Consider the following 24027-nt stretch of genomic DNA (forward strand, 5'->3'; position numbering starts at 1 on the left):
TATGACAGCAGCGTAAACGTGAATTACACTCCACAACTGATTACAAGATGAGAAAAGAAAAGATTAGAATCATGTGTTGCTGAGACACACCTCTGTTTTACTCAGTCATTAAACTCGGACCATGGTGCGATGTGAGTAAGAGTCCTGGGATGAGCTTTATGATTCCAGGAGCAGCTGTTAGCTACAGAACTATAGCATCCAGGTGAGAAGAAGCACTGAAGCTCAGAAAAGCTCTCTTTCCCTCACACAGAGGAGGTTTTCCAGTCCCATATTGCACACTGGTGGTCTCCTGATGGGGCTCGGCTGGCGTACGCTACCATCAACAATACGCTGGTGCCCAAGATGGAGCTGCCCATGTTTACGGGGTCGGCATACCCAACAGGCCGAGAGTACCACTACCCCAAAGTAAGCCTTGCAACTTGGAAACACTCACTCACACATTCACACACAGTGATACACACAATGTACCAGTGTCCTCAGTGTCTATTCACTAAAACCCAAGATCTTGTAGTAACATCCTCTTTCTCTTTTACTTGTGTGTTCTTACTCTCATTATGGGTTAATAAGAACATCATGTTTATGTTTTTTTTTTTGTGTGTGTGTGTGTGTGTGTCTCACACTGACAGATTGTTGAATGAAAAATACAAACCCCATTTCCAGAAAAGTTGGGATAATTTCCACAATAAATTAAATAAAAACAAAAATCTTATTTTGTTAATTCACATGAATCTTTACTGAACTAATAAAAGTACAAAGAAAAGATTTGCAATCATTTTACTGACCAATTTAACTATATTTTGTGAATATAAACAAAGTTTGAATTTGATGCCTGCAACACACTCAAAAAAAAAAAATTGGTACGGAGGCAAAATAAGACTGAAAAGTTGATAGGATATTCAAGTAACACCGTTTTGGAAGATTCCACAATGAACAGGTTAACTGGTAACATGATTGGGTTTAAAAGGAGCAGCACCAAAGGCTCAGTCTGTGCAATCAAGGATGGGGTGTGGCTCACTGCTTTGTGACAAAATTCATGAGAAAATTATTAGTCAATTCAAAAAGAACATTTCTCAGTGCAAGATTTTAGGTCTTTCAAAATCTACAGTCCATAATATTGTGAAAAGATTCAGAGGATTCAGAGACATCTCAGTGCGTAAAGGGCGTAGTTGGAAACCACTGCTGAATGGGCGTGACCTTCGAGCCCTCAGGCGGCACTGCCTGAGAAACTGTCATGCTGATGTGACAAATATAGCCACATGGGCTCGGGAGGACTTCAGAAAACCACCGTCACTTAACACAATCTGCCGCTGCGTCCAGAAACGCAATGTGAAACTGTATTACACAAGGAGGAAGCCGTTCATCAATTCTATACAGAAATTCCACTGATTTCTCTGGATCTGAACTCATCTCAGATGGACTGAAAGACAGTGGAAACATGTGCTGTGGTTAGATGAGTCACATTTCAGCTTGTTTGTGGGAAAACCAGATGTCGAGTGCTCAGTGCCAAAGGTGAACATGACCATCCAGTTTATCAGAGAAAGGTGTAAAAGCAGCATCTGTGCCCATGGCATGGGTGTGAAGGTACCATTGATAAATTGGTATTTTAGAGAGACATGTCACCATTAAGGTGATGTCTCTTCCCAGGAAGTCCATGCTTGTTTGAGCAGGACAATGCCACGCCTCATTCTGCACAGGCTACAACAGTGTGGCTTCATAGACAGAGTGCGTGCGCTTGACTGGCCTGCTGCCAGTCCAGGTCTGCCTCCTACTGAGAACGTATGGTGCATCATGAAGAGGAAAATCAGACAACGGTGACCACGGACTGTTGAGCAGCTGAAGTCTCATATCAAGAAAGAATGGACAAAAATTCCAACTGCAAAACTGCGACAATTCGTATCCTCAGATCCCATACGATTAAAAAGTGTTATTAAAGGAAAGGTGATGTAACGCAATGGTAATAATGCCTCTGTCTCAACTTTTTTGAGTGTGTTTCAGGCATCAAACCTGATCTTTGTTTATATTTCCAAAATGCAATTAATTTGGCCAGTAAAACTATTGACAATCTTTTCTTTGTACTTTTGTCGGTTAAATAAAGGTTCACGTGATTTAACAAATCAACAGATTTTTGGTTTGATTGCATTTTGGAAATTATCACAACTTTTCCGGAAATGGGATGAGTAGAATATGATAAATTGATGTTTTTGATAAACACTTAGATTGTTTAAGCCTACTATAATAAAGAAATAAATATTACTGAATGAGTTTGCTGATTGTACAAAGTTGATGTAAAAAAAAAGGGTGTGTGTGTGAGGTTCTGTTTTTCACTTCAGGCAGGAGAGGAGAACCCAGTGATCTCTCTGTACGTGGTGAACCTGAACGGCCCTCTACATACCATCCAGATGAGGAAACCAGATGACCAGAGGATCGGGTCAGATGCATGGCTATTATTATTATTATTATTATTATTATTATTATTATTATTATTAAACCTCAAATTGCATGTGTCAGGTTTTTGTTTGTTTGTTTGCTTGTTTTTTTTTTTTTTAGAAAATATAAACACCCAGTAATGTTCTACACAGACTATCATATAATCATATAAACATCTAATTTGATCATGTAAGATAGGTAGTGTGATGTTGTAAGAGAAGTTTATGAATCCATTTTAATGATTTTTACTTTCAGCTAGCCATTATATATATATATATATATATATATATATATATATATATATATATATATATATATATATATATATATTCACATATCTGACGTATTATTCACTTCAGGGAATATTATATAACGATGGTGAAGTGGGCCACAAGCACAAAGCTGGCGGTGAACTGGTTGAACCGAGCACAGAACATTTCCATCCTGACACTGTGTGAAGCCACAACAGGAGTCTGTACTAAGGTACACTCATACAGAGAAAGACACTTCTATACAGTGTGAAACATAAACACAGTGATGTCTACTTATGTATTACCTGCGATATTTCCACTCTTTTAGAAACACGAGGACGAGAGTGAGAGCTGGCTACACAGACAGGTAAGAGGGCAATTTTACACACTTTACACTCATACAGGTATTTCAAAATGAATCAGACTCATCATTTAAGGCTTCAGACTCACACACAAGTCACATTATTAAAACATCAGTCTCACTGTTACTCCTTCTGACTCACCCTTAAACCCTCTTACACAATAATTATTTATTATTAAAATCTAAAAAATCATGTTTACTGCATTAATAAAGCCTTGGACTCACTCTTACTCTATTATTCAAGCATCAGACTCACTCTTACTCTATTATTCAAGCTTCAGACTCACTCTTACTCTATTATTCAAGCATCATACTCACTCTTACTCTATTATTCAAGCATCAGACTCACTCTTACTCTATTATTCAAGCATCAGACTCACTCTTACTCTATTATTCAAGCATCATACTCACTCTTACTCTATTATTCAAGCATCAGACTCACTCTTACTCTATTATTCAAGCATCAGACTCACTCTTACTCTATTATTCAAGCATCATACTCACTCTTACTCTATTATTCAAGCATCAGACTCACTCTTACTCTATTATTCAAGCATCAGACTCACTCTTACTCTATTATTCAAGCATCATACTCACTCTTACTCTATTATTCAAGCATCAGACTCACTCTTACTCTATTATTCAAGCATCAGACTCACTCTTACTCTATTATTCAAGCATCAGACTCACTCTTACTCTATTATTCAAGCATCAGACTCACTCTTACTCTATTATTCAAGCATCAGACTCACTCTTACTCTATTATTCAAGCTTCAGACTCACTCTTACTCTATTATTCAAGCATCATACTCACTCTTACTCTATTATTCAAGCATCAGACTCACTCTTACTCTATTATTCAAGCATCAGACTCACTCTTACTCTATTATTCAAACTTCAGACTCACTCTTACTCTATTATTCAAACTTCAGACTCACTCTTACTCTATTATTCAAGCTTCAGACTCACTCTTACTCTATTATTCAAACTTCAGACTCACTCTTACTCTATTATTCAAACTTCAGACTCACTCTTACTCTATTATTCAAACTTCAGACTCGCTCTTACTCTATTATTCAAGCGTCAGACTCACTCTTACTCGATTATTCAAGCTTCAGACTCACTCTTACTCTATTATTCAAGCGTCAGACTCACTCTTACTCTATTATTCAAACTTCAGACTCACTCTTACTCTATTATTCAAGCATCAGACTCACTCTTACTCTATTATTCAAACATCAGACTCACTCTTACTCTATTATTCAAGCTTCAGACTCACTCTTACTCTATTATTCAAGCATCAGACTCACTCTTACTCTATTACTCAAGCGTCAGACTCACTCTTACTCTATTATTCAAGCTTCAGACTCACTCTTACTCTATTATTCAAGCATCAGACTCACTCTTACTCTATTACTCAAGCGTCAGACTCACTCTTACTCTATTATTCAAGCTTCAGACTCACTCTTACTCTATTATTCAAACTTCAGACTCACTCTTCCTCTATTACTCAAGCGTCAGAATCACTCTTACTCTATTATTCAAGCTTCAGACTCACTCTTACTCTATTATTCAAGCTTCAGACTCACTCTTACTCTATTATTCAAACATCAGACTCACTCTTACTCTATTATTCAAGCATCAGACTCACTCTTACTCTATTATTCAAGCATCACTCACTCTTACTCTATTATTCAAGCATCAGACTCACTCTTACTCTATTATTCAAACTTCAGACTCACTCTTACTCTATTATTCAAACATCAGACTCACTCTTACTCTATTATTCAAGAATCAGACTCGCTCTTATTCTATTATTCAAACTTCAGACTCACTCTTACTCTATTATTCAAGCATCAGACTCGCTCTTATTCTATTATTCAAACTTCAGACTCACTCTTACTCTTATTCAAACATCAGACTCACTCTTACTCTATTATTCAAGCATCAGACTCGCTCTTACTCTATTATTCAAACTTCAGACTCACTCTTACTCTATTATTCAAACTTCAGACTCACTCTTACTCTATTATTCAAGCATCAGACTCACTCTTACTCTATTATTCAAGCATCAGACTCACTCTTACTCTATTATTCAAGCATCAGACTCACTCTTACTCTATTATTCAAGCATCAGACTCACTCTTACTGTATTATTCAAGCTTCAGACTCACTCTTACTCTATTATTCAAACTTCAGACTCACTCTTACTCTATTATTCAAGTGTCAGACTCACTCTTACTCTATTATTCAAGCTTCAGACTCACTCTTACTCTATTATTCAAGTGTCAGACTCACTGTTACTCTATTATTCAAGCTTCAGACTCACTCTTACTCTATTATTCAAGCATCAGACTCACTCTTACTCTATTATTCAAGCATCAGACTCACTCTTACTCTATTATTCAAACTTCAGACTCACTCTTACTCTATTATTCAAACTTCAGACTCACTCTTACTCTATTATTCAAACTTCAGACTCACACTTACTCTATTATTCAAGTGTCAGACTCACTCTTACTCTATTATTCAAGCTTCAGACTCACTCTTACTCTATTATTCAAACTTCAGACTCACTCTTACTCTATTATTCAAACTTCAGACTCACTCTTACTCTATTATTCAAGCATCAGACTCACTCTTACTATATTATTCAAGCATCAGACTCACTCTTACTCTATTATTCAAGCTTCAGACTCACTCTTACTCTATTATTCAAGTGTCAGACTCACTCTTACTCTATTATTCAAGCTTCAGACTCACTCTTACTCTATTATTCAAGCATCAGACTCACTCTTACTCTATTATTCAAGCGTCAGACTCACTGTTACTCTATTATTCAAGCTTCAGACTCACTCTTACTCTATTATTCAAGCATCAGACTCACTCTTACTCTATTATTCAAGCATCAGACTCACTCTTACTCTATTATTCAAACTTCAGACTCACTCTTACTCTATTATTCAAACTTCAGACTCACTCTTACTCTATTATTCAAACTTCAGACTCACTCTTACTCTATTATTCAAGCTTCAGACTCACTCTTACTCTATTATTCAAACTTCAGACTCACTCTTACTCTATTATTCAAACTTCAGACTCGCTCTTACTCTATTATTCAAACTTCAGACTCGCTCTTACTCTATTATTCAAGCGTCAGACTCACTCTTACTCGATTATTCAAGCTTCAGACTCACTCTTACTCTATTATTCAAGCATCAGACTCACTCTTACTCTATTATTCAAGCATCAGACTCACTCTTACTCTATTATTCAAACATCAGACTCACTCTTACTCTATTATTCAAGCTTCAGACTCACTCTTACTCTATTATTCAAGCATCAGACTCACTCTTACTCTATTATTCAAGCATCAGACTCACTCTTACTCTATTATTCAAACATCAGACTCACTCTTACTCTATTATTCAAGCTTCAGACTCACTCTTACTCTATTATTCAAGCATCAGACTCACTCTTACTCTATTACTCAAGCGTCAGACTCACTCTTACTCTATTATTCAAGCTTCAGACTCACTCTTACTCTATTATTCAAGCGTCAGACTCACTCTTACTCTATTATTCAAGCATCAGACTCACTCTTACTCTATTACTCAAGCGTCAGACTCACTCTTACTCCATTATTCAAGCATCAGACTCACTCTTACTCTATTACTCAAGCATCAGACTCACTCTTACTCTATTACTCAAGCGTCAGACTCACTCTTACTCCATTATTCAAGCATCAGACTCACTCTTACTCTATTACTCAAGCGTCAGACTCACTCTTACTCTATTATTCAAGCTTCAGACTCACTCTTACTCTATTATTCAAACTTCAGACTCACTCTTCCTCTATTACTCAAGCGTCAGACTCACTCTTACTCTATTATTCAAGCTTCAGACTCACTCTTACTCTATTATTCAAGCTTCAGACTCACTCTTACTCTATTATTCAAACATCAGACTCACTCTTACTCTATTATTCAAGCATCAGACTCACTCTTACTCTATTATTCAAGCATCAGACTCACTCTTACTCTATTATTCAAGCATCAGACTCACTCTTACTCTATTATTCAAACTTCAGACTCACTCTTACTCTATTATTCAAACATCAGACTCACTCTTACTCTATTATTCAAGAATCAGACTCGCTCTTATTCTATTATTCAAACTTCAGACTCACTCTTACTCTATTATTCAAGCATCAGACTCGCTCTTATTCTATTATTCAAACTTCAGACTCACTCTTACTCTATTATTCAAACATCAGACTCACTCTTACTCTATTATTCAAGCATCAGACTCGCTCTTACTCTATTATTCAAACTTCAGACTCACTCTTACTCTATTATTCAAACTTCAGACTCACTCTTACTCTATTATTCAAGCATCAGACTCACTCTTACTCTATTATTCAAGCATCAGACTCACTCTTACTCTATTATTCAAGCATCAGACTCACTCTTACTCTATTATTCAAGCTTCAGACTCACTCTTACTCTATTATTCAAACTTCAGACTCACTCTTACTCTATTATTCAAGTGTCAGACTCACTCTTACTCTATTATTCAAGCTTCAGACTCACTCTTACTCTATTATTCAAGCATCAGACTCACTCTTACTCTATTATTCAAGTGTCAGACTCACTCTTACTCTATTATTCAAGCTTCAGACTCACTCTTACTCTATTATTCAAGCATCAGACTCACTCTTACTCTATTACTCAAGCGTCAGACTCACTCTTACTCTATTATTCAAGCTTCAGACTCACTCTTACTCTATTATTCAAACTTCAGACTCACTCTTCCTCTATTACTCAAGCGTCAGACTCACTCTTACTCTATTATTCAAGCTTCAGACTCACTCTTACTCTATTATTCAAGCTTCAGACTCACTCTTACTCTATTATTCAAACATCAGACTCACTCTTACTCTATTATTCAAGCATCAGACTCACTCTTACTCTATTATTCAAGCATCAGACTCACTCTTACTCTATTATTCAAGCATCAGACTCACTCTTACTCTATTATTCAAACTTCAGACTCACTCTTACTCTATTATTCAAACATCAGACTCACTCTTACTCTATTATTCAAGAATCAGACTCGCTCTTATTCTATTATTCAAACTTCAGACTCACTCTTACTCTATTATTCAAGCATCAGACTCGCTCTTATTCTATTATTCAAACTTCAGACTCACTCTTACTCTATTATTCAAACATCAGACTCACTCTTACTCTATTATTCAAGCATCAGACTCGCTCTTACTCTATTATTCAAACTTCAGACTCACTCTTACTCTATTATTCAAACTTCAGACTCACTCTTACTCTATTATTCAAGCATCAGACTCACTCTTACTCTATTATTCAAGCATCAGGCTCACTCTTACTCTATTATTCAAGCATCAGACTCACTCTTACTCTATTATTCAAGCTTCAGACTCACTCTTACTCTATTATTCAAACTTCAGACTCACTCTTACTCTATTATTCAAGTGTCAAACTCACTCTTACTCTATTATTCAAGCTTCAGACTCACTCTTACTCTATTATTCAAGCATCAGACTCACTCTTACTCTATTATTCAAGTGTCAGACTCACTGTTACTCTATTATTCAAGCTTCAGACTCACTCTTACTCTATTATTCAAGCATCAGACTCACTCTTACTCTATTATTCAAGCATCAGACTCACTCTTACTCTATTATTCAAGCATCAGACTCACTCTTACTCTATTATTCAAGTGTCAGACTCACTGTTACTCTATTATTCAAGTGTCAGACTCACTGTTACTCTATTATTCAAGCTTCAGACTCACTCTTACTCTATTATTCAAGCATCAGACTCACTCTTACTCTATTATTCAAGCATCAGACTCACTCTTACTCTATTATTCAAGCATCAGACTCACTCTTACTCTATTATTCAAGCATCAGACTCGCTCTTACTCTATTATTCAAACTTCAGACTCACTCTTACTCTATTATTCAAGCATCAGACTCGCTCTTACTCTATTATTCAAACTTCAGACTCACTTTTACTCTATTATTCAAGCATCAGACTCACTCTTACTCTATTATTCAAGCTTCAGACTCACTCTTACTCTATTATTCAAACTTCAGACTCGCTCTTACTCTATTATTCAAGCATCAGACTCACTCTTACTCGATTATTCAAGCATCAGACTCACTCTTACTCTATTATTCAAGCGTCAGACTCACTCTTACTCTATTATTCAAGCGTCAGACTCACTCTAACTCTATTATTCAAGCATCAGACTCACTCTTACTCTATTATTCAAACTTCAGACTCGCTCTTACTCTATAATTCAAGCATCAGACTCGCTCTTACTCTATTATTCAAGCATCAGACTCACTCTTACTCTATTATTCAAGCATCAGACTCACTCTTACTCTATTATTCAAGCTTCAGACTCACTCTTACTCTATTATTCAAATTTCAGACTCACTCTTACTCTATTATTCAAGCATCAGACTCACTCTTACTCTATTATTCAAGCGTCAGACTCACTCTTACTCTATTATTCAAGCATCAGACTCACTCGTACTCTATTATTCAAACATCAGACTCGCTCTTACTCTATTATTCAAGAATCAGACTCGCTCTTATTCTATTATTCAAACTTCAGACTCACTCTTACTTTATTATTCAAGCATCAGACTCACTCTTACTCTATTATTCAAGCATCAGACTCACTCTTACTCTATTATTCAAGCTTCAGACTCACTCTTTCTCTATTATTCAAGCATCAGACTCACTCTTACTCTATTATTCAAGCATCAGACTCACTCTTACTCTATTATTCAAGCATCAGACTCACTCTTACTCTATTATTCAAGCATCAGACTCACTCTTACTCTATTATTCAAGCATCAGACTCGCTCTTACTCTATTATTCAAACTTCAGACTCACTCTTACTCTATTATTCAAGCATCAGACTCGCTCTTACTCTATTATTCAAACTTCAGACTCGCTCTTACTCTATTATTCAAGCATCAGACTCGCTCTTACTCTATTATTCAAGCTTCAGACTCACTCTTACTCTATTATTCAAACTTCAGACTCGCTCTTACTCTATTATTCAAGCATCAGACTCACTCTTACTCTATTATTCAAGCATCAGACTCACTCTTACTCTATTATTCAAGCGTCAGACTCACTCTAACTCTATCATTCAAGCGTCGGACTCACTCTTACTCTATCATTCAAGCATCAGACTCACTCTTACTCTATCATTCAAGCATCAGACTCACTCTTACTCTATTATTCAAGCTTCAGACTCACTCTTACTCTATTATTCAAGCATCAGACTCACTCTTACTCTATTATTCAAACTTCAGACTCACTCTTACTCTATTATTCAAGCGTCAGACTCACTCTTACTCTATTATTCAAGCGTCAGACTCACTCTTACTCTATTATTCAAGCATCAGACTCACTCTTACTCTATTATTCAAGCATCAGACTCACTCTTACTCTATTATTCAAGCATCAGACTCACTCTTACTCTATTATTCAAGCATCAGACTCACTCTTACTCTATTATTCAAGCGTCAGACTCACTCTTACTCTATTATTCAAGCATCAGACTCACTCTTACTCTATTATTCAAGCGTCAGACTCACTCTTACTCTATTATTCAAGCATCAGACTCACTCTTACTCTATTATTCAAGCATCAGACTCGCTGTTACTCTATTATTCCACCTTCAGACTCACTCTTACTCTATTATTCAAGCATCAGACTCACTCTTACTCTATTATTCAAGCATCAGACTCACTCTTACTCTATTATTCCACCTTCAGACTCACTCTTACTCTATTATTCAAACATCAGACTCACTCTTACTCTATTATTCAAGAATCAGACTCGCTCTTATTCTATTATTCAAACTTCAGACTCACTCTTACTTTATTATTCAAGCATCAGACTCACTCTTACTCTATTATTCAAGCATCAGACTCACTCTTACTCTATTATTCAAGCTTCAGACTCACTCTTACTCTATTATTCAAGCATCAGACTCACTCTTACTCTATTATTCAAGTGTCAGACTCACTCTTACTCTATTATTCAAGCTTCAGACTCACTCTTACTCTATTATTCAAGCATCAGACTCACTCTTACTCTATTACTCAAGCGTCAGACTCACTCTTACTCTATTATTCAAGCTTCAGACTCACTCTTACTCTATTATTCAAACTTCAGACTCACTCTTCCTCTATTACTCAAGCGTCAGACTCACTCTTACTCTATTATTCAAGCTTCAGACTCACTCTTACTCTATTATTCAAGCTTCAGACTCACTCTTACTCTATTATTCAAACATCAGACTCACTCTTACTCTATTATTCAAGCATCAGACTCACTCTTACTCTATTATTCAAGCATCAGACTCACTCTTACTCTATTATTCAAGCATCAGACTCACTCTTACTCTATTATTCAAACTTCAGACTCACTCTTACTCTATTATTCAAACATCAGACTCACTCTTACTCTATTATTCAAGAATCAGACTCGCTCTTATTCTATTATTCAAACTTCAGACTCACTCTTACTCTATTATTCAAGCATCAGACTCGCTCTTATTCTATTATTCAAACTTCAGACTCACTCTTACTCTATTATTCAAACATCAGACTCACTCTTACTCTATTATTCAAGCATCAGACTCGCTCTTACTCTATTATTCAAACTTCAGACTCACTCTTACTCTATTATTCAAACTTCAGACTCACTCTTACTCTATTATTCAAGCATCAGACTCACTCTTACTCTATTATTCAAGCATCAGGCTCACTCTTACTCTATTATTCAAGCATCAGACTCACTCTTACTCTATTATTCAAGCTTCAGACTCACTCTTACTCTATTATTCAAACTTCAGACTCACTCTTACTCTATTATTCAAGTGTCAAACTCACTCTTACTCTATTATTCAAGCTTCAGACTCACTCTTACTCTATTATTCAAGCATCAGACTCACTCTTACTCTATTATTCAAGTGTCAGACTCACTGTTACTCTATTATTCAAGCTTCAGACTCACTCTTACTCTATTATTCAAGCATCAGACTCACTCTTACTCTATTATTCAAGCATCAGACTCACTCTTACTCTATTATTCAAGCATCAGACTCACTCTTACTCTATTATTCAAGTGTCAGACTCACTGTTACTCTATTATTCAAGTGTCAGACTCACTGTTACTCTATTATTCAAGCTTCAGACTCACTCTTACTCTATTATTCAAGCATCAGACTCACTCTTACTCTATTATTCAAGCATCAGACTCACTCTTACTCTATTATTCAAGCATCAGACTCACTCTTACTCTATTATTCAAGCATCAGACTCGCTCTTACTCTATTATTCAAACTTCAGACTCACTCTTACTCTATTATTCAAGCATCAGACTCGCTCTTACTCTATTATTCAAACTTCAGACTCACTTTTACTCTATTATTCAAGCATCAGACTCACTCTTACTCTATTATTCAAGCTTCAGACTCACTCTTACTCTATTATTCAAACTTCAGACTCGCTCTTACTCTATTATTCAAGCATCAGACTCACTCTTACTCGATTATTCAAGCATCAGACTCACTCTTACTCTATTATTCAAGCGTCAGACTCACTCTTACTCTATTATTCAAGCGTCAGACTCACTCTAACTCTATTATTCAAGCATCAGACTCACTCTTACTCTATTATTCAAACTTCAGACTCGCTCTTACTCTATAATTCAAGCATCAGACTCGCTCTTACTCTATTATTCAAGCATCAGACTCACTCTTACTCTATTATTCAAGCATCAGACTCACTCTTACTCTATTATTCAAGCTTCAGACTCACTCTTACTCTATTATTCAAATTTCAGACTCACTCTTACTCTATTATTCAAGCATCAGACTCACTCTTACTCTATTATTCAAGCGTCAGACTCACTCTTACTCTATTATTCAAGCATCAGACTCACTCGTACTCTATTATTCAAACATCAGACTCGCTCTTACTCTATTATTCAAGAATCAGACTCGCTCTTATTCTATTATTCAAACTTCAGACTCACTCTTACTTTATTATTCAAGCATCAGACTCACTCTTACTCTATTATTCAAGCATCAGACTCACTCTTACGCTATTATTCAAGCTTCAGACTCACTCTTTCTCTATTATTCAAGCATCAGACTCACTCTTACTCTATTATTCAAGCATCAGACTCACTCTTACTCTATTATTCAAGCATCAGACTCACTCTTACTCTATTATTCAAGCATCAGACTCACTCTTACTCTATTATTCAAGCATCAGACTCGCTCTTACTCTATTATTCAAACTTCAGACTCACTCTTACTCTATTATTCAAGCATCAGACTCGCTCTTACTCTATTATTCAAACTTCAGACTCGCTCTTACTCTATTATTCAAGCATCAGACTCGCTCTTACTCTATTATTCAAGCTTCAGACTCACTCTTACTCTATTATTCAAACTTCAGACTCGCTCTTACTCTATTATTCAAGCATCAGACTCACTCTTACTCTATTATTCAAGCATCAGACTCACTCTTACTCTATTATTCAAGCGTCAGACTCACTCTAACTCTATCATTCAAGCGTCGGACTCACTCTTACTCTATCATTCAAGCATCAGACTCACTCTTACTCTATCATTCAAGCATCAGACTCACTCTTACTCTATTATTCAAGCTTCAGACTCACTCTTACTCTATTATTCAAGCATCAGACTCACTCTTACTCTATTATTCAAACTTCAGACTCACTCTTACTCTATTATTCAAGCGTCAGACTCACTCTTACTCTATTATTCAAGCGTCAGACTCACTCTTACTCTATTATTCAAGCATCAGACTCACTCTTACTCTATTATTCAAGCATCAGACTCACTCTTACTCTATTATTCAAGCATCAGACTCACTCTTACTCTATTATTCAAGCGTCAGACTCACTCTTACTCTATTATTCAAGCATCAGACTCACTCTTACTCTATTATTCAAGCGTCAGACTCACTCTTACTCTATTATTCAAGCATCAGACTCACTCTTACTCTATTATTCAAGCATCAGACTCGCTGTTACTCTATTATTCCACCTTCAGACTCACTCTTACTCTATTATTCAAGCATCAGACTCACTCTTACTCTATTATTCAAGCATCAGACTCACTCTTACTCTATTATTCCACCTTCAGACTCACTCTTACTCTATTATTCAAACATCAGACTCACTCTTACTCTATTATTCAAGAATCAGACTCGCTCTTATTCTATTATTCAAACTTCAGACTCACTCTTACTTTATTATTCAAGCATCAGACTCACTCTTACTCTATTATTCAAGCATCAGACTCACTCTTACTCTATTATTCAAGCTTCAGACTCACTCTTTCTCTATTATTCAAGCATCAGACTCACTCTTACTCTATTATTCAAGCATCAGACTCACTCCTACTCTATTATTAAAGTGTCAGACTCACTCTTACTCTTTTATTCAAACTTCAAACTCACTGCAACGTTAAAACTGTTTAATTAAAACTCCAACTCACCCTTCTCCTTATTTATACTTATATTTTCTCTTTTATTAAACTTTCATATATACCCTTCGTTCAATATTAAAAGCTTCAAATCTATCATTACTGCATTTTAAAGATCTTGGTCACAACCTTTCTCTATTCCTAAAGATTCAGACTCAGCCTTACTTAATTTCTAAAAGCTTTGACTCTTCATTACTGTGTTAATAAAATGATTTAAACCATTCCACTCCATTATAAAAAAAAAATATTCAGACTCCCCTGTCACTGCATTGACTATCGCCTTAGAAACATCTGCATTTTATTAACGAATATTTAAAATCACTTTTACTGCATTATTAAAGCCTTGAGCTTCATGCTTCCTGTAGTATTTGACTCAATCTTCAGCATCATCAAAAGATCCAGACTATTTTCATCAGTGCATCATTTCAAAAAAGGTTCAGACTCACTTTTACTGTATCATTAACATGTTCAGATTCACCATCAGTGCTTTCTTAAAGACCCTGACTCACATTTTCACGGTAGCACCAAAGGGCACAGAACTCCACTTCCCTTTATACACCTTTACCTACAAACATTGCCCTTGAGCAAGACACCTAACCCCCAACTGCTCCCAGGGTGCTGTAGCATTGCTGCCCACTGCTCTGGGTATGTTTGTCTGTGCTAATTGCTCATGTGTGTGTTCACTGCTTCAGATGGGTTAAACGCAGAGAGGAATTTCACTGTGCTTGAATGTACACTACCATTCAAAAGTTTGGGGTCACTTTGAAATGTCCTTATTTTTGAAAGAAAAGCACTGTTCTTTTCAATGAAGATCACTTTAAACTAATCAGAAATCCACTCTATACATTGCTAATGTGGTAAATGACTATTCTAGCTGCAAATGTCTGGTTTTTGGTGCAATATCTCCATAGGTGTATAGAGGCCCATTTCCAGCAACTCTCACTCCAGTGTTCTAATGGTACAATGTGTTTGCTCATTGCCTCAGAAGGCTAATGGATGATTAGAAAACCCTTGTACAATCATGTTAGCACAGCTGAAAACAGTTGAGCTCTTTAGAGAAGCTATAAAACTGACCTTCCTTTGAGCAGATTGAGTTTCTGGAGCATCACATTTGTGGGGTCGATTAAATGCTCAAAATGGCCAGAAAAATGTCTCGACTATATTTTCTATTCATTTTACAACTTATGGTGGTAAATAAAAGTGTGACTTTTCACGGAAAACACAAAATTGTCTGGGTGACCCCAAACTTTTGAACGGTAGTGTACATGTGACAAAAATAAAGGCTTCTTCTTCTTCAGATATGTACCTTGGACTACTCCACCCATGGACTCGGTCATCTGTATAAACATATAAGCACCCTAATGGTGCAAAGAATTTGTCCAGCTCTGCGTATTCACCCAAGTTTCTGGTTTTGACCCAAGTGTGTTCTCTTGTTTCTGGATCTTTGTTTTGAACTTGATACCCCACTGACTCTTCTGTTTTTGACATTTGCAGAGTAATTTAGATTTGTTTGCTCTTGTGAGTTGTCGTTAATCAGAACACTCTTTACGACTGTCACCGTCTCTGCCTCCTGACACACTCTATTTTTAAAAGAATCAGACTCATTATTATGCATTCTTATATAACCATAATCATGAGTTATAATCAGGTCCAATGTTTTCCATGGAGCTGATTTTAGATCACAGTGTGACACTCCTGCTCATACAGACCCTTCTCAGTGTTTTTACTGCAATTTGATTGGTTAAAGTCACTGTCTCTGGGACTTAATGGTGCGTATGAAAATTTAAACACCAGACACGAGATTCTGACCTTTTCTTCTCATGCTGACAGAAATGTTGCTCTGCTAAACCACCATGTGTGTGGGTGAGAGAGAGAGAGAGGTGACACTTTCCTTTCTGGAGGGTTTACACAACACTGATTAACTATTTTTACCCCTGCAGCAGAAGCAGCCCTGCGAGGGCGGTACATCACGTTAATTATAAAGACCACGCTACAAGCTGTTTTAATGTTCTTTATGGTGAGGATGCAACACTGAGCTTCACAACTTGTCATTTTTATTCTCTAAAGATCTCACCACTCCTGTAATTGAGTCAGAGTTAAAGATTAAATCCCTCGGAGGGCCTGCAGCTCGGCATAATAAATAAACCAGCGAATCAGGAGCGCTGTAATGAAGACTGAGATTGATCTTTGGTTTTTTGGGTTTTTTTTGTGCAGAACGAATCTCCGTTATTCTCTAAAGACGGGCTGAAGCTCTTCTTCACACGCGCTATCCCTCAGGGTGGGCGGGGCAAATTTTTCCACATCTCCATGGCTGTATCACAGGTATACACTCTCTCTCTCTCTCTCTCTCTCTCTCTCTCTCTCTCTCTCTCTCACACACACACACACACACACACACACACACACAGAGGGTCTCAAAATTTCCTCCTAAAAACATGACTTTATAAATCTTAAATCTTACACAATGTTAGCAATTTATTAGGTACACTTACCAATCAGGTTAAAGTGCCATTCCACCATTGGATGTATTCTTTGGCCTAAAATACAATATATTTTATGACAACATGACTAGACAGAGAAATCTTTTAGCTTCAAAATGATATCTCATCTCATCTCATTATCTGTAGCCGCTTTATCCTGTTCTACAGGGTCGCAGGCAAGCTGGATCCTATCCCAGCTGACTACGGGCGAAAGGCGGGGTACACCCTGGACAAGTCGCCAGGTCATCACAGGGCTGACACATAGACACAGACAACCATTCACACTCACACCTACGCTCAATTTAGAGTCACCAGTTAACCTAACCTGCATGTCTTTGGACTGTGGGGGAAACCGGAGCACCCGGAGGAAACCCACGCGGACACGGGGAGAACATGCAAACTCTGCACAGAAAGGCCCTCGCCGGCCACGGGGCTCGAACCCAGGACCTTCTTGCTGTGAGGCGACAGCGCTAACCACTACACCACCGTGCCACCCTTCAAAATGATATATCAAACATAATTTTTTGACAACGACAAGTATATTAATTTTGCGACCAAAGTCACCTACCCTTTTAATTTCCGCACGGTAGTGAAACGTGATGTCATCGGCAGGTTCCCCTTCTTGTGTACCACGTGTCGGTCTATTTTTAGACCAGGAAACCCCCAAAGTGAGAGAGTCATTTCTCCTCGTATATGGGGTCCAAAAAAATTGTGAAAAATTTTGAGTTAATCTTTCAGTTAGCTAGATTTATTGGTATTAGCTAGATTTATTGGTATTATTTTTATCGTGTTCTATCCGCCATTGCTGATAATATGTGCCACGTCACACGTCACGTGGTACACAAGAAGGGGAACCTGCCAATGACATCACGCACGGAAATTAAAAGGGTAGGTGACTTTGGTCGCAAAATTAATATACTTGTCGTTGTCAAAAAATTATGTTTGATATATCATTTTGAAGCTAAAAGATTTCTCTATCTAGTGATACCGTTTATATATGTTGTCAAAATATATTGTATTTTATGCCAAAGAATACATCCAATGGTGGAATGGCACTTTAAAAAAAAGTCTGTACATGAAGGTGAATCAACTTTTCAAATCATATTTATGTTACAGACATACACATATCCATACATGTCAACCTTTGGTCAATCAAACCTGTATAACCAACCTCCAAAATCCGTATTTCCCTTATAAAATCCGTATAAGATGCAAATTAAAATAATTTACCTAAAATTTGAATGATAATTAACAATGATATATCCCAGTTACTTTTTATTCAATATCTCATCTCATCTCATTATCTCTAGCCGCTTTATCCTTCTACAGGGTCGCAGGCAAGCTGGAGCCTATCCCAGCTGACTACGGGCGAAAGGCGGGGTACACCCTGGACAAGTCGCCAGGTCATCACAGGGCTGACACATAGACACAGACAACCATTCACACTCACATTCACACCTACGGTCAATTTAGAGTCACCAGTTAACCTAACCTGCATGTCTTTGGACTGTGGGGGAAACCGGAGCACCCGGAGGAAACCCACGCGGACACGGGGAGAACATGCAAACTCCACACAGAAAGGCCCTCGCCGGCCCCGGGGCTCGAACCCAGGACCTTCTTGCTGTGAGGCGACAGCGCTAACCACTACACCACCGTGCCGCCCCTTTTATTCAATATTAATAACAATAAACCTTCAGAATGAATACAAAGCTCCAATGTTTGACAAAAACACAAAGTGTTATCAGTGTAGTTACGAAGGAAATACTTCGTTGTTTGGAGACAGGTTTCACCGAGCGGCTATTATGCGCGAGACTTCATATTAGCCACAAAGTCAGGAAAATCTGTTCGTAAAATGACGTTATAATGACCAAATACAATGAAAAGTATTTTTCCAGTCTCACCTGTGAAAGGTAATCCCATGTGATCTCGTTTGGACGGTAAACCTGTTGGTACAGTTAAACGCAGCACATGAATGAGGCATCTTTATTCTCGGCTACTGTCTAGACGCTATACCAGAGACGGCTGAAGAATCTCCACTTTGCCACATCCAATATGGCGGCGAGGATGACGTATTATTCTACGCAGAAGGCGGCGTCTATGTTTATATGTCTATGACTTCACGGCTGGCGGGATTCTCGCAATGCGGTGTGCGCATGATCAAAAGTGGAACGAAGTCTCACTACCACAAGATAACGCGCGATTTCATAAGACTCTTTACTGGCTTTCTGTGGTGTACAGTACGTGTGTAAATGTTATGCGCTCTTTTATCATCGTGGGAATTGATTATAGCTCTAAATAAATATTGAAGTTTTTTTAAAGAGTCCGTATAACTTTATTTATACGCCCGTATACTACGTTTATTGAATCAAATCCGTATAAAATACGCACATTCCGTATAGGTTGACATGTATGCATATCTGAGATATTTTGGTCAACAAAGTGAAACAAACTAAACATGTCCACTGTGGATAAATTTCAGGTAGAAAAGGGATGAAAGAGCATCTCCTGTTTCTTCTGTCTCTTATTTTGATGCTCAATTACAATCATTATTCCTTATATTATTAATAAATAAGATGAATGTACTGTATATTGGGACATTTGAAATACAGTACCAGTCAAAAGTTTGGACACCCCTTCTAATTCAGTGTTTTTTCTTTGTTTTTATTAATTAAAAGTCACTTCATGTCTTAAAGTAATGATGGATGTCGTTTCTCTTTACTTAGTTGTTCAGTTCTTGACTTAATATGTATTACTACAGTTGTGGAATAGGGCTATTTATTAGAGAGTATTGTTATTATTAGCTCGTCCGGCCGACAGGTGATGAGTTCGTGCCATCATGTGTTGTCCGTCATTCGTCCGGTGTCATCCACATTTCATGAAAATCGTTTCTTCTCTCTCAATTCTTCACCAATTTTGATTCTTTTTGGCAGGAAGGTAGATCTGCCTAGGGTGCATATAGCTTCTACTCAAATTTGCTTCATTACAATTATTAATGAAGTTATGGACTAATTAAGCCTTAATGCCTTAAGCAGGTCAACAAAAATCACTTCTTCTCAGTCAATTCCTCGCCGTTTTGGATTCGTTCTGGTAAATAGGTTGGTATTCCTAGGGTGGATATCGCTTCTATATATAGCTTGTATATAGTGTATATACCTTACAACACTGATTGCGCAAGGTGGCCCACTTCAGATCGTTCCTTCTGGACTAGACGGGGCCGGAGTGAGCTACACCGTCAGTGACGATCTCATTCATTTATTTACTGTTTGATCTCAGATGCATTAAGAAAACAAGAAACTCCTCCACTAATTACCTTTTTTTTAATTAACAAGGCACACCTGTTAATGGAAAAGCATTCCAAGTGACTCCGTCATGAAGCTGATTAAGATAATACTAATAGTGTACAAAGCAAAGTGTCATCAGGGGAAACACTGGATACGCTGAAGAATCTAAAATATCACACATTTTGGTTTTTTTTTAAACACCTTTTTGTTTAACACATAATTCCAGATGTGCTCCAGATGTGATGTCATAGTGTTTGACGTCTTCACTATTGTTCTACAGCGTAGAAAAACCTGTGAATGAGTAGAGTAGTGGTGTACAAACTTTTGCCTGGTACTGTATGTTTTATGAAACTATGATGGACTGGGCTACATCACCCATCAGCCATGTTCACTGGACTCACCATTTTTACATCGTCATTGTGTTTCATTTATTTCATTGTGAATAAACATCTGCGTCCGTCTCTATAACTCACTGACATTTGATTTTTTTTCTTTCTTTCTTTTTTAAGTTACGGGCTCTCTCCTAGAATTCAAATGTCAAACTGATTGACTTTTCCCTGACTTTCACTGGATAAAAGCTGCATTTCTGTGACCCATAATGAACAGAAAAACAGGCCGCCTTTGTGTTCAGCAGAAAAACAACCACAGGCAGTATTTTAAACCCAACAATTTATTTTATTTTATTTTATTTTATTTTATTTATTTAACTTAGTTAGTCATTCACAGACATTTTCAGTGCAAAATTTCAAGTTTTTGCTGCTTAAGTAACCTGAATGAATAGATAGATAGATAGATAGATAGATAGATAGATAGATAGATAGATAGATAGATAGATAGATAGATAGATAGATAGATTGATTTTTGATAAATGACAACTAAAATGTGAACATTCTACAAACAAAACTCCTTAATATTCCATGACTTGATCCAAAAATCAAGCAAATCCGCTAACGTTCCATGTCTGGAATAGACTTTTTAAAATTCCGTGATATCCCAGAAACTCCCTGACCCACAGGAATTCTGAAATGAGTTCCTCACCTGTGCTGTTTGAGGGTATAACCTGCTGAACCACGATACTGTATGATGTTGTTATTTTCTTTCTCATCCTCCAGCCCAACAGTAGCTCAGACACGCTGCAGTCCATCACGTCAGGAGACTGGGACGTCACGCACATTCTCGCCTACAACGAGGACAGACAGCTAATGTAAGTGCACACACACACACACGCACACACACACACGCACAGACTCAGTGTGTAAGTGTGTTAGCATGCTGTAATGCTTTGGCGCTGTGTGTTCTGTATCACAGATACTTCCTGAGCACAGAGGATGATCCGAAGCGGCGACACCTGTACAGGTACGCCTCCTTCACTCCCTTCCCTCTTATATAGCATGCTGTATGGTGATTGGTCACAACACTGAAGGTGTTGATTAGTTCTCTCTAACAGTAGCTGTGAGAGGAGTGCAGGTTTATTTTAGTGCACATGGCCAGATACATTATGGTTTCTATAGTAACAGCTCGTTCACAGGGACTTGCACTAAAAACTGTTGATTAAACTTTAATGGAAGGAGTCTCCAGTATCAGAGGTGATGCTGTAACTTTGTTTCCTGACATCCTTTCTGGATGGAGGAGTGTACACTGTACCGTTCAGACAGAGGAGTGTCCACTGTACCGTTCAGACGGAGGAGTGTCCACTGCTCTGGTGGTGTAGGAGTGGATATTTTACCCTGAGTTTGCCCCTGCAGGAGGTGACGGTCCTGTGCAGTGTGTAATGGTGGTGTAGGAGTGGATATTTTACCCTGAGTTTGCCCCTGCAGGAGGTGACGGTCCTGTGCAGTGTGTAATGGTGGTGTAGGAGTGGATATTTTACCCTGAGTTTGCCCCTGCAGGAGGTGATGGTCCTGTGCACTGTGTAATGGTGGTGTAGGAGTGGATATTTTACCCTGAGTTTGCCCCTGCAGGAGGTGACGGTCCTGTGCACTGTGTAATGGTGGTGTAGGAGTGGATATTTTACCCTGAGTTTGCCCCTGCAGGAGGTGACGGTCCTGTGCACTGTGTAATGGTGGTGTAGGAGTGGATATTTTACCCTGAGTTTGCCCCTGCAGGAGGTGATGGTCCTGTTCACTGTGTAATGGTGGTGTAGGAGTGGATATTTTACCCTGAGTTTGCCCCTGCAGGAGGTGATGGTCCTGTGCAGTGTGTAATGGTGGTGTAGGAGTGGATATTTTACCCTGAGTTTGCCCCTGCAGGAGGTGACGGTCCTGTGCAGTGTGTAATGGTGGTGTAGGAGTGGATATTTTACCCTGAGTTTGCCCCTGCAGGAGGTGACGGTCCTGTGCACTGTGTAATGGTGGTGTAGGAGTGGATATTTTACCCTGAGTTTGCCCCTGCAGGAGGTGACGGTCCTGTGCACTGTGTAATGGTGGTGTAGGAGTGGATATTTTACCCTGAGTTTGCCCCTGCAGGAGGTGACGGTCCTGTGCACTGTGTAATGGTGGTGTAGGAGTGGGTATTTTACACTGAGTTTGCCCCTGCAGGAGGTGACGGTCCTGTGCAGTGTGTAATGGTGGTGTAGGAGTGGATATTTTACCCTGAGTTTGCCCCTGCAGGAGGTGACGGTCCTGTGCAGTGTGTAATGGTGGTGTAGGAGTGGATATTTTACCCTGAGTTTGCCCCTGCAGGAGGTGACGGTCCTGTGCAGTGTGTAATGGTGGTGTAGGAGTGGATATTTTACCCTGAGTTTGCCCCTGCAGGAGGTGACGGTCCTGTGCAGTGTGTAATGGTGGTGTAGGAGTGGATATTTTACCCTGAGTTTGCCCCTGCAGGAGGTGACGGTCCTGTGCAGTGTGTAATGGTGGTGTAGGAGTGGATATTTTACCCTGAGTTTGCCCCTGCAGGAGGTGACTGTCCTGTGCAGTGTGTAATGGTGGTGTAGGATTGGGTATTTTACCCTGAGTTTGCCCCTGCAGGAGGTGACGGTCCTGTGCAGTGTGTAATGGTGGTGTAGGAGTGGATATTTTACCCTGAGTTTGCCCCTGCAGGAGGTGACGGTCCTGTGCAGTGTGTAATGGTGGTGTAGGAGTGGATATTTTACCCTGAGTTTGCCCCTGCAGGAGGTGACGGTCCTGTGCAGTGTGTAATGGTGGTGTAGGAGTGGATATTTTACCCTGAGTTTGCCCCTGCAGGAGGTGACGGTCCTGTGCAGTGTGTAATGGTGGTGTAGGAGTGGGTATTTTACCCTGAGTTTGCCCCTGCAGGAGGTGACGGTCCTGTGCAGTGTGTAATGGTGGTGTAGGAGTGGATATTTTACCCTGAGTTTGCCCCTGCAGGAGGTGACGGTCCTGTGCACTGTGTAATGGTGGTGTAGGAGTGGGTATTTTACCCTGAGTTTGCCCCTGCAGGAGGTGACGATCCTGTGCAGTGTGTAATGGTGGTGTAGGAGTGGATATTTTACCCTGAGTTTGCCCCTGCAGGAGGTGATGGTCCTGTGCAGTGTGTAATGGTGGTGTAGGAGTGGATATTTTACCCTGAGTTTGCCCCTGCAGGAGGTGATGGTCCTGTGCAGTGTGTAATGGTGGTGTAGGAGTGGATATTTTAAACTGAGTTTGCTCCTGCAGGAGGTGACGGTCCTGTG

The 24027-nt window shown here is 38.6% G+C and overlaps 1 protein-coding gene across 1 annotated transcript in view; it reads left to right on the top strand.

Annotated features, from left to right (window-relative positions):
• LOC132887224 (dipeptidyl aminopeptidase-like protein 6) overlaps window positions 1-24027 on the top strand; it is a 464642-nt gene that overhangs the window by 390756 nt on the left and 49859 nt on the right. The window contains exons 9-15 of the mRNA XM_060922714.1: window positions 251-405; window positions 2331-2428; window positions 2787-2910; window positions 3007-3045; window positions 16847-16954; window positions 21506-21597; window positions 21702-21749. Of these exons, the coding sequence (XP_060778697.1) occupies window positions 251-405; window positions 2331-2428; window positions 2787-2910; window positions 3007-3045; window positions 16847-16954; window positions 21506-21597; window positions 21702-21749 (664 nt within the window). The remainder of the gene's footprint in view (window positions 1-250; window positions 406-2330; window positions 2429-2786; window positions 2911-3006; window positions 3046-16846; window positions 16955-21505; window positions 21598-21701; window positions 21750-24027) is intronic.

The sequence above is a fragment of the Neoarius graeffei genome, chromosome 5, assembly GCF_027579695.1.
Source record: "Neoarius graeffei isolate fNeoGra1 chromosome 5, fNeoGra1.pri, whole genome shotgun sequence".
Taxonomy (NCBI): domain Eukaryota; kingdom Metazoa; phylum Chordata; class Actinopteri; order Siluriformes; family Ariidae; genus Neoarius; species Neoarius graeffei.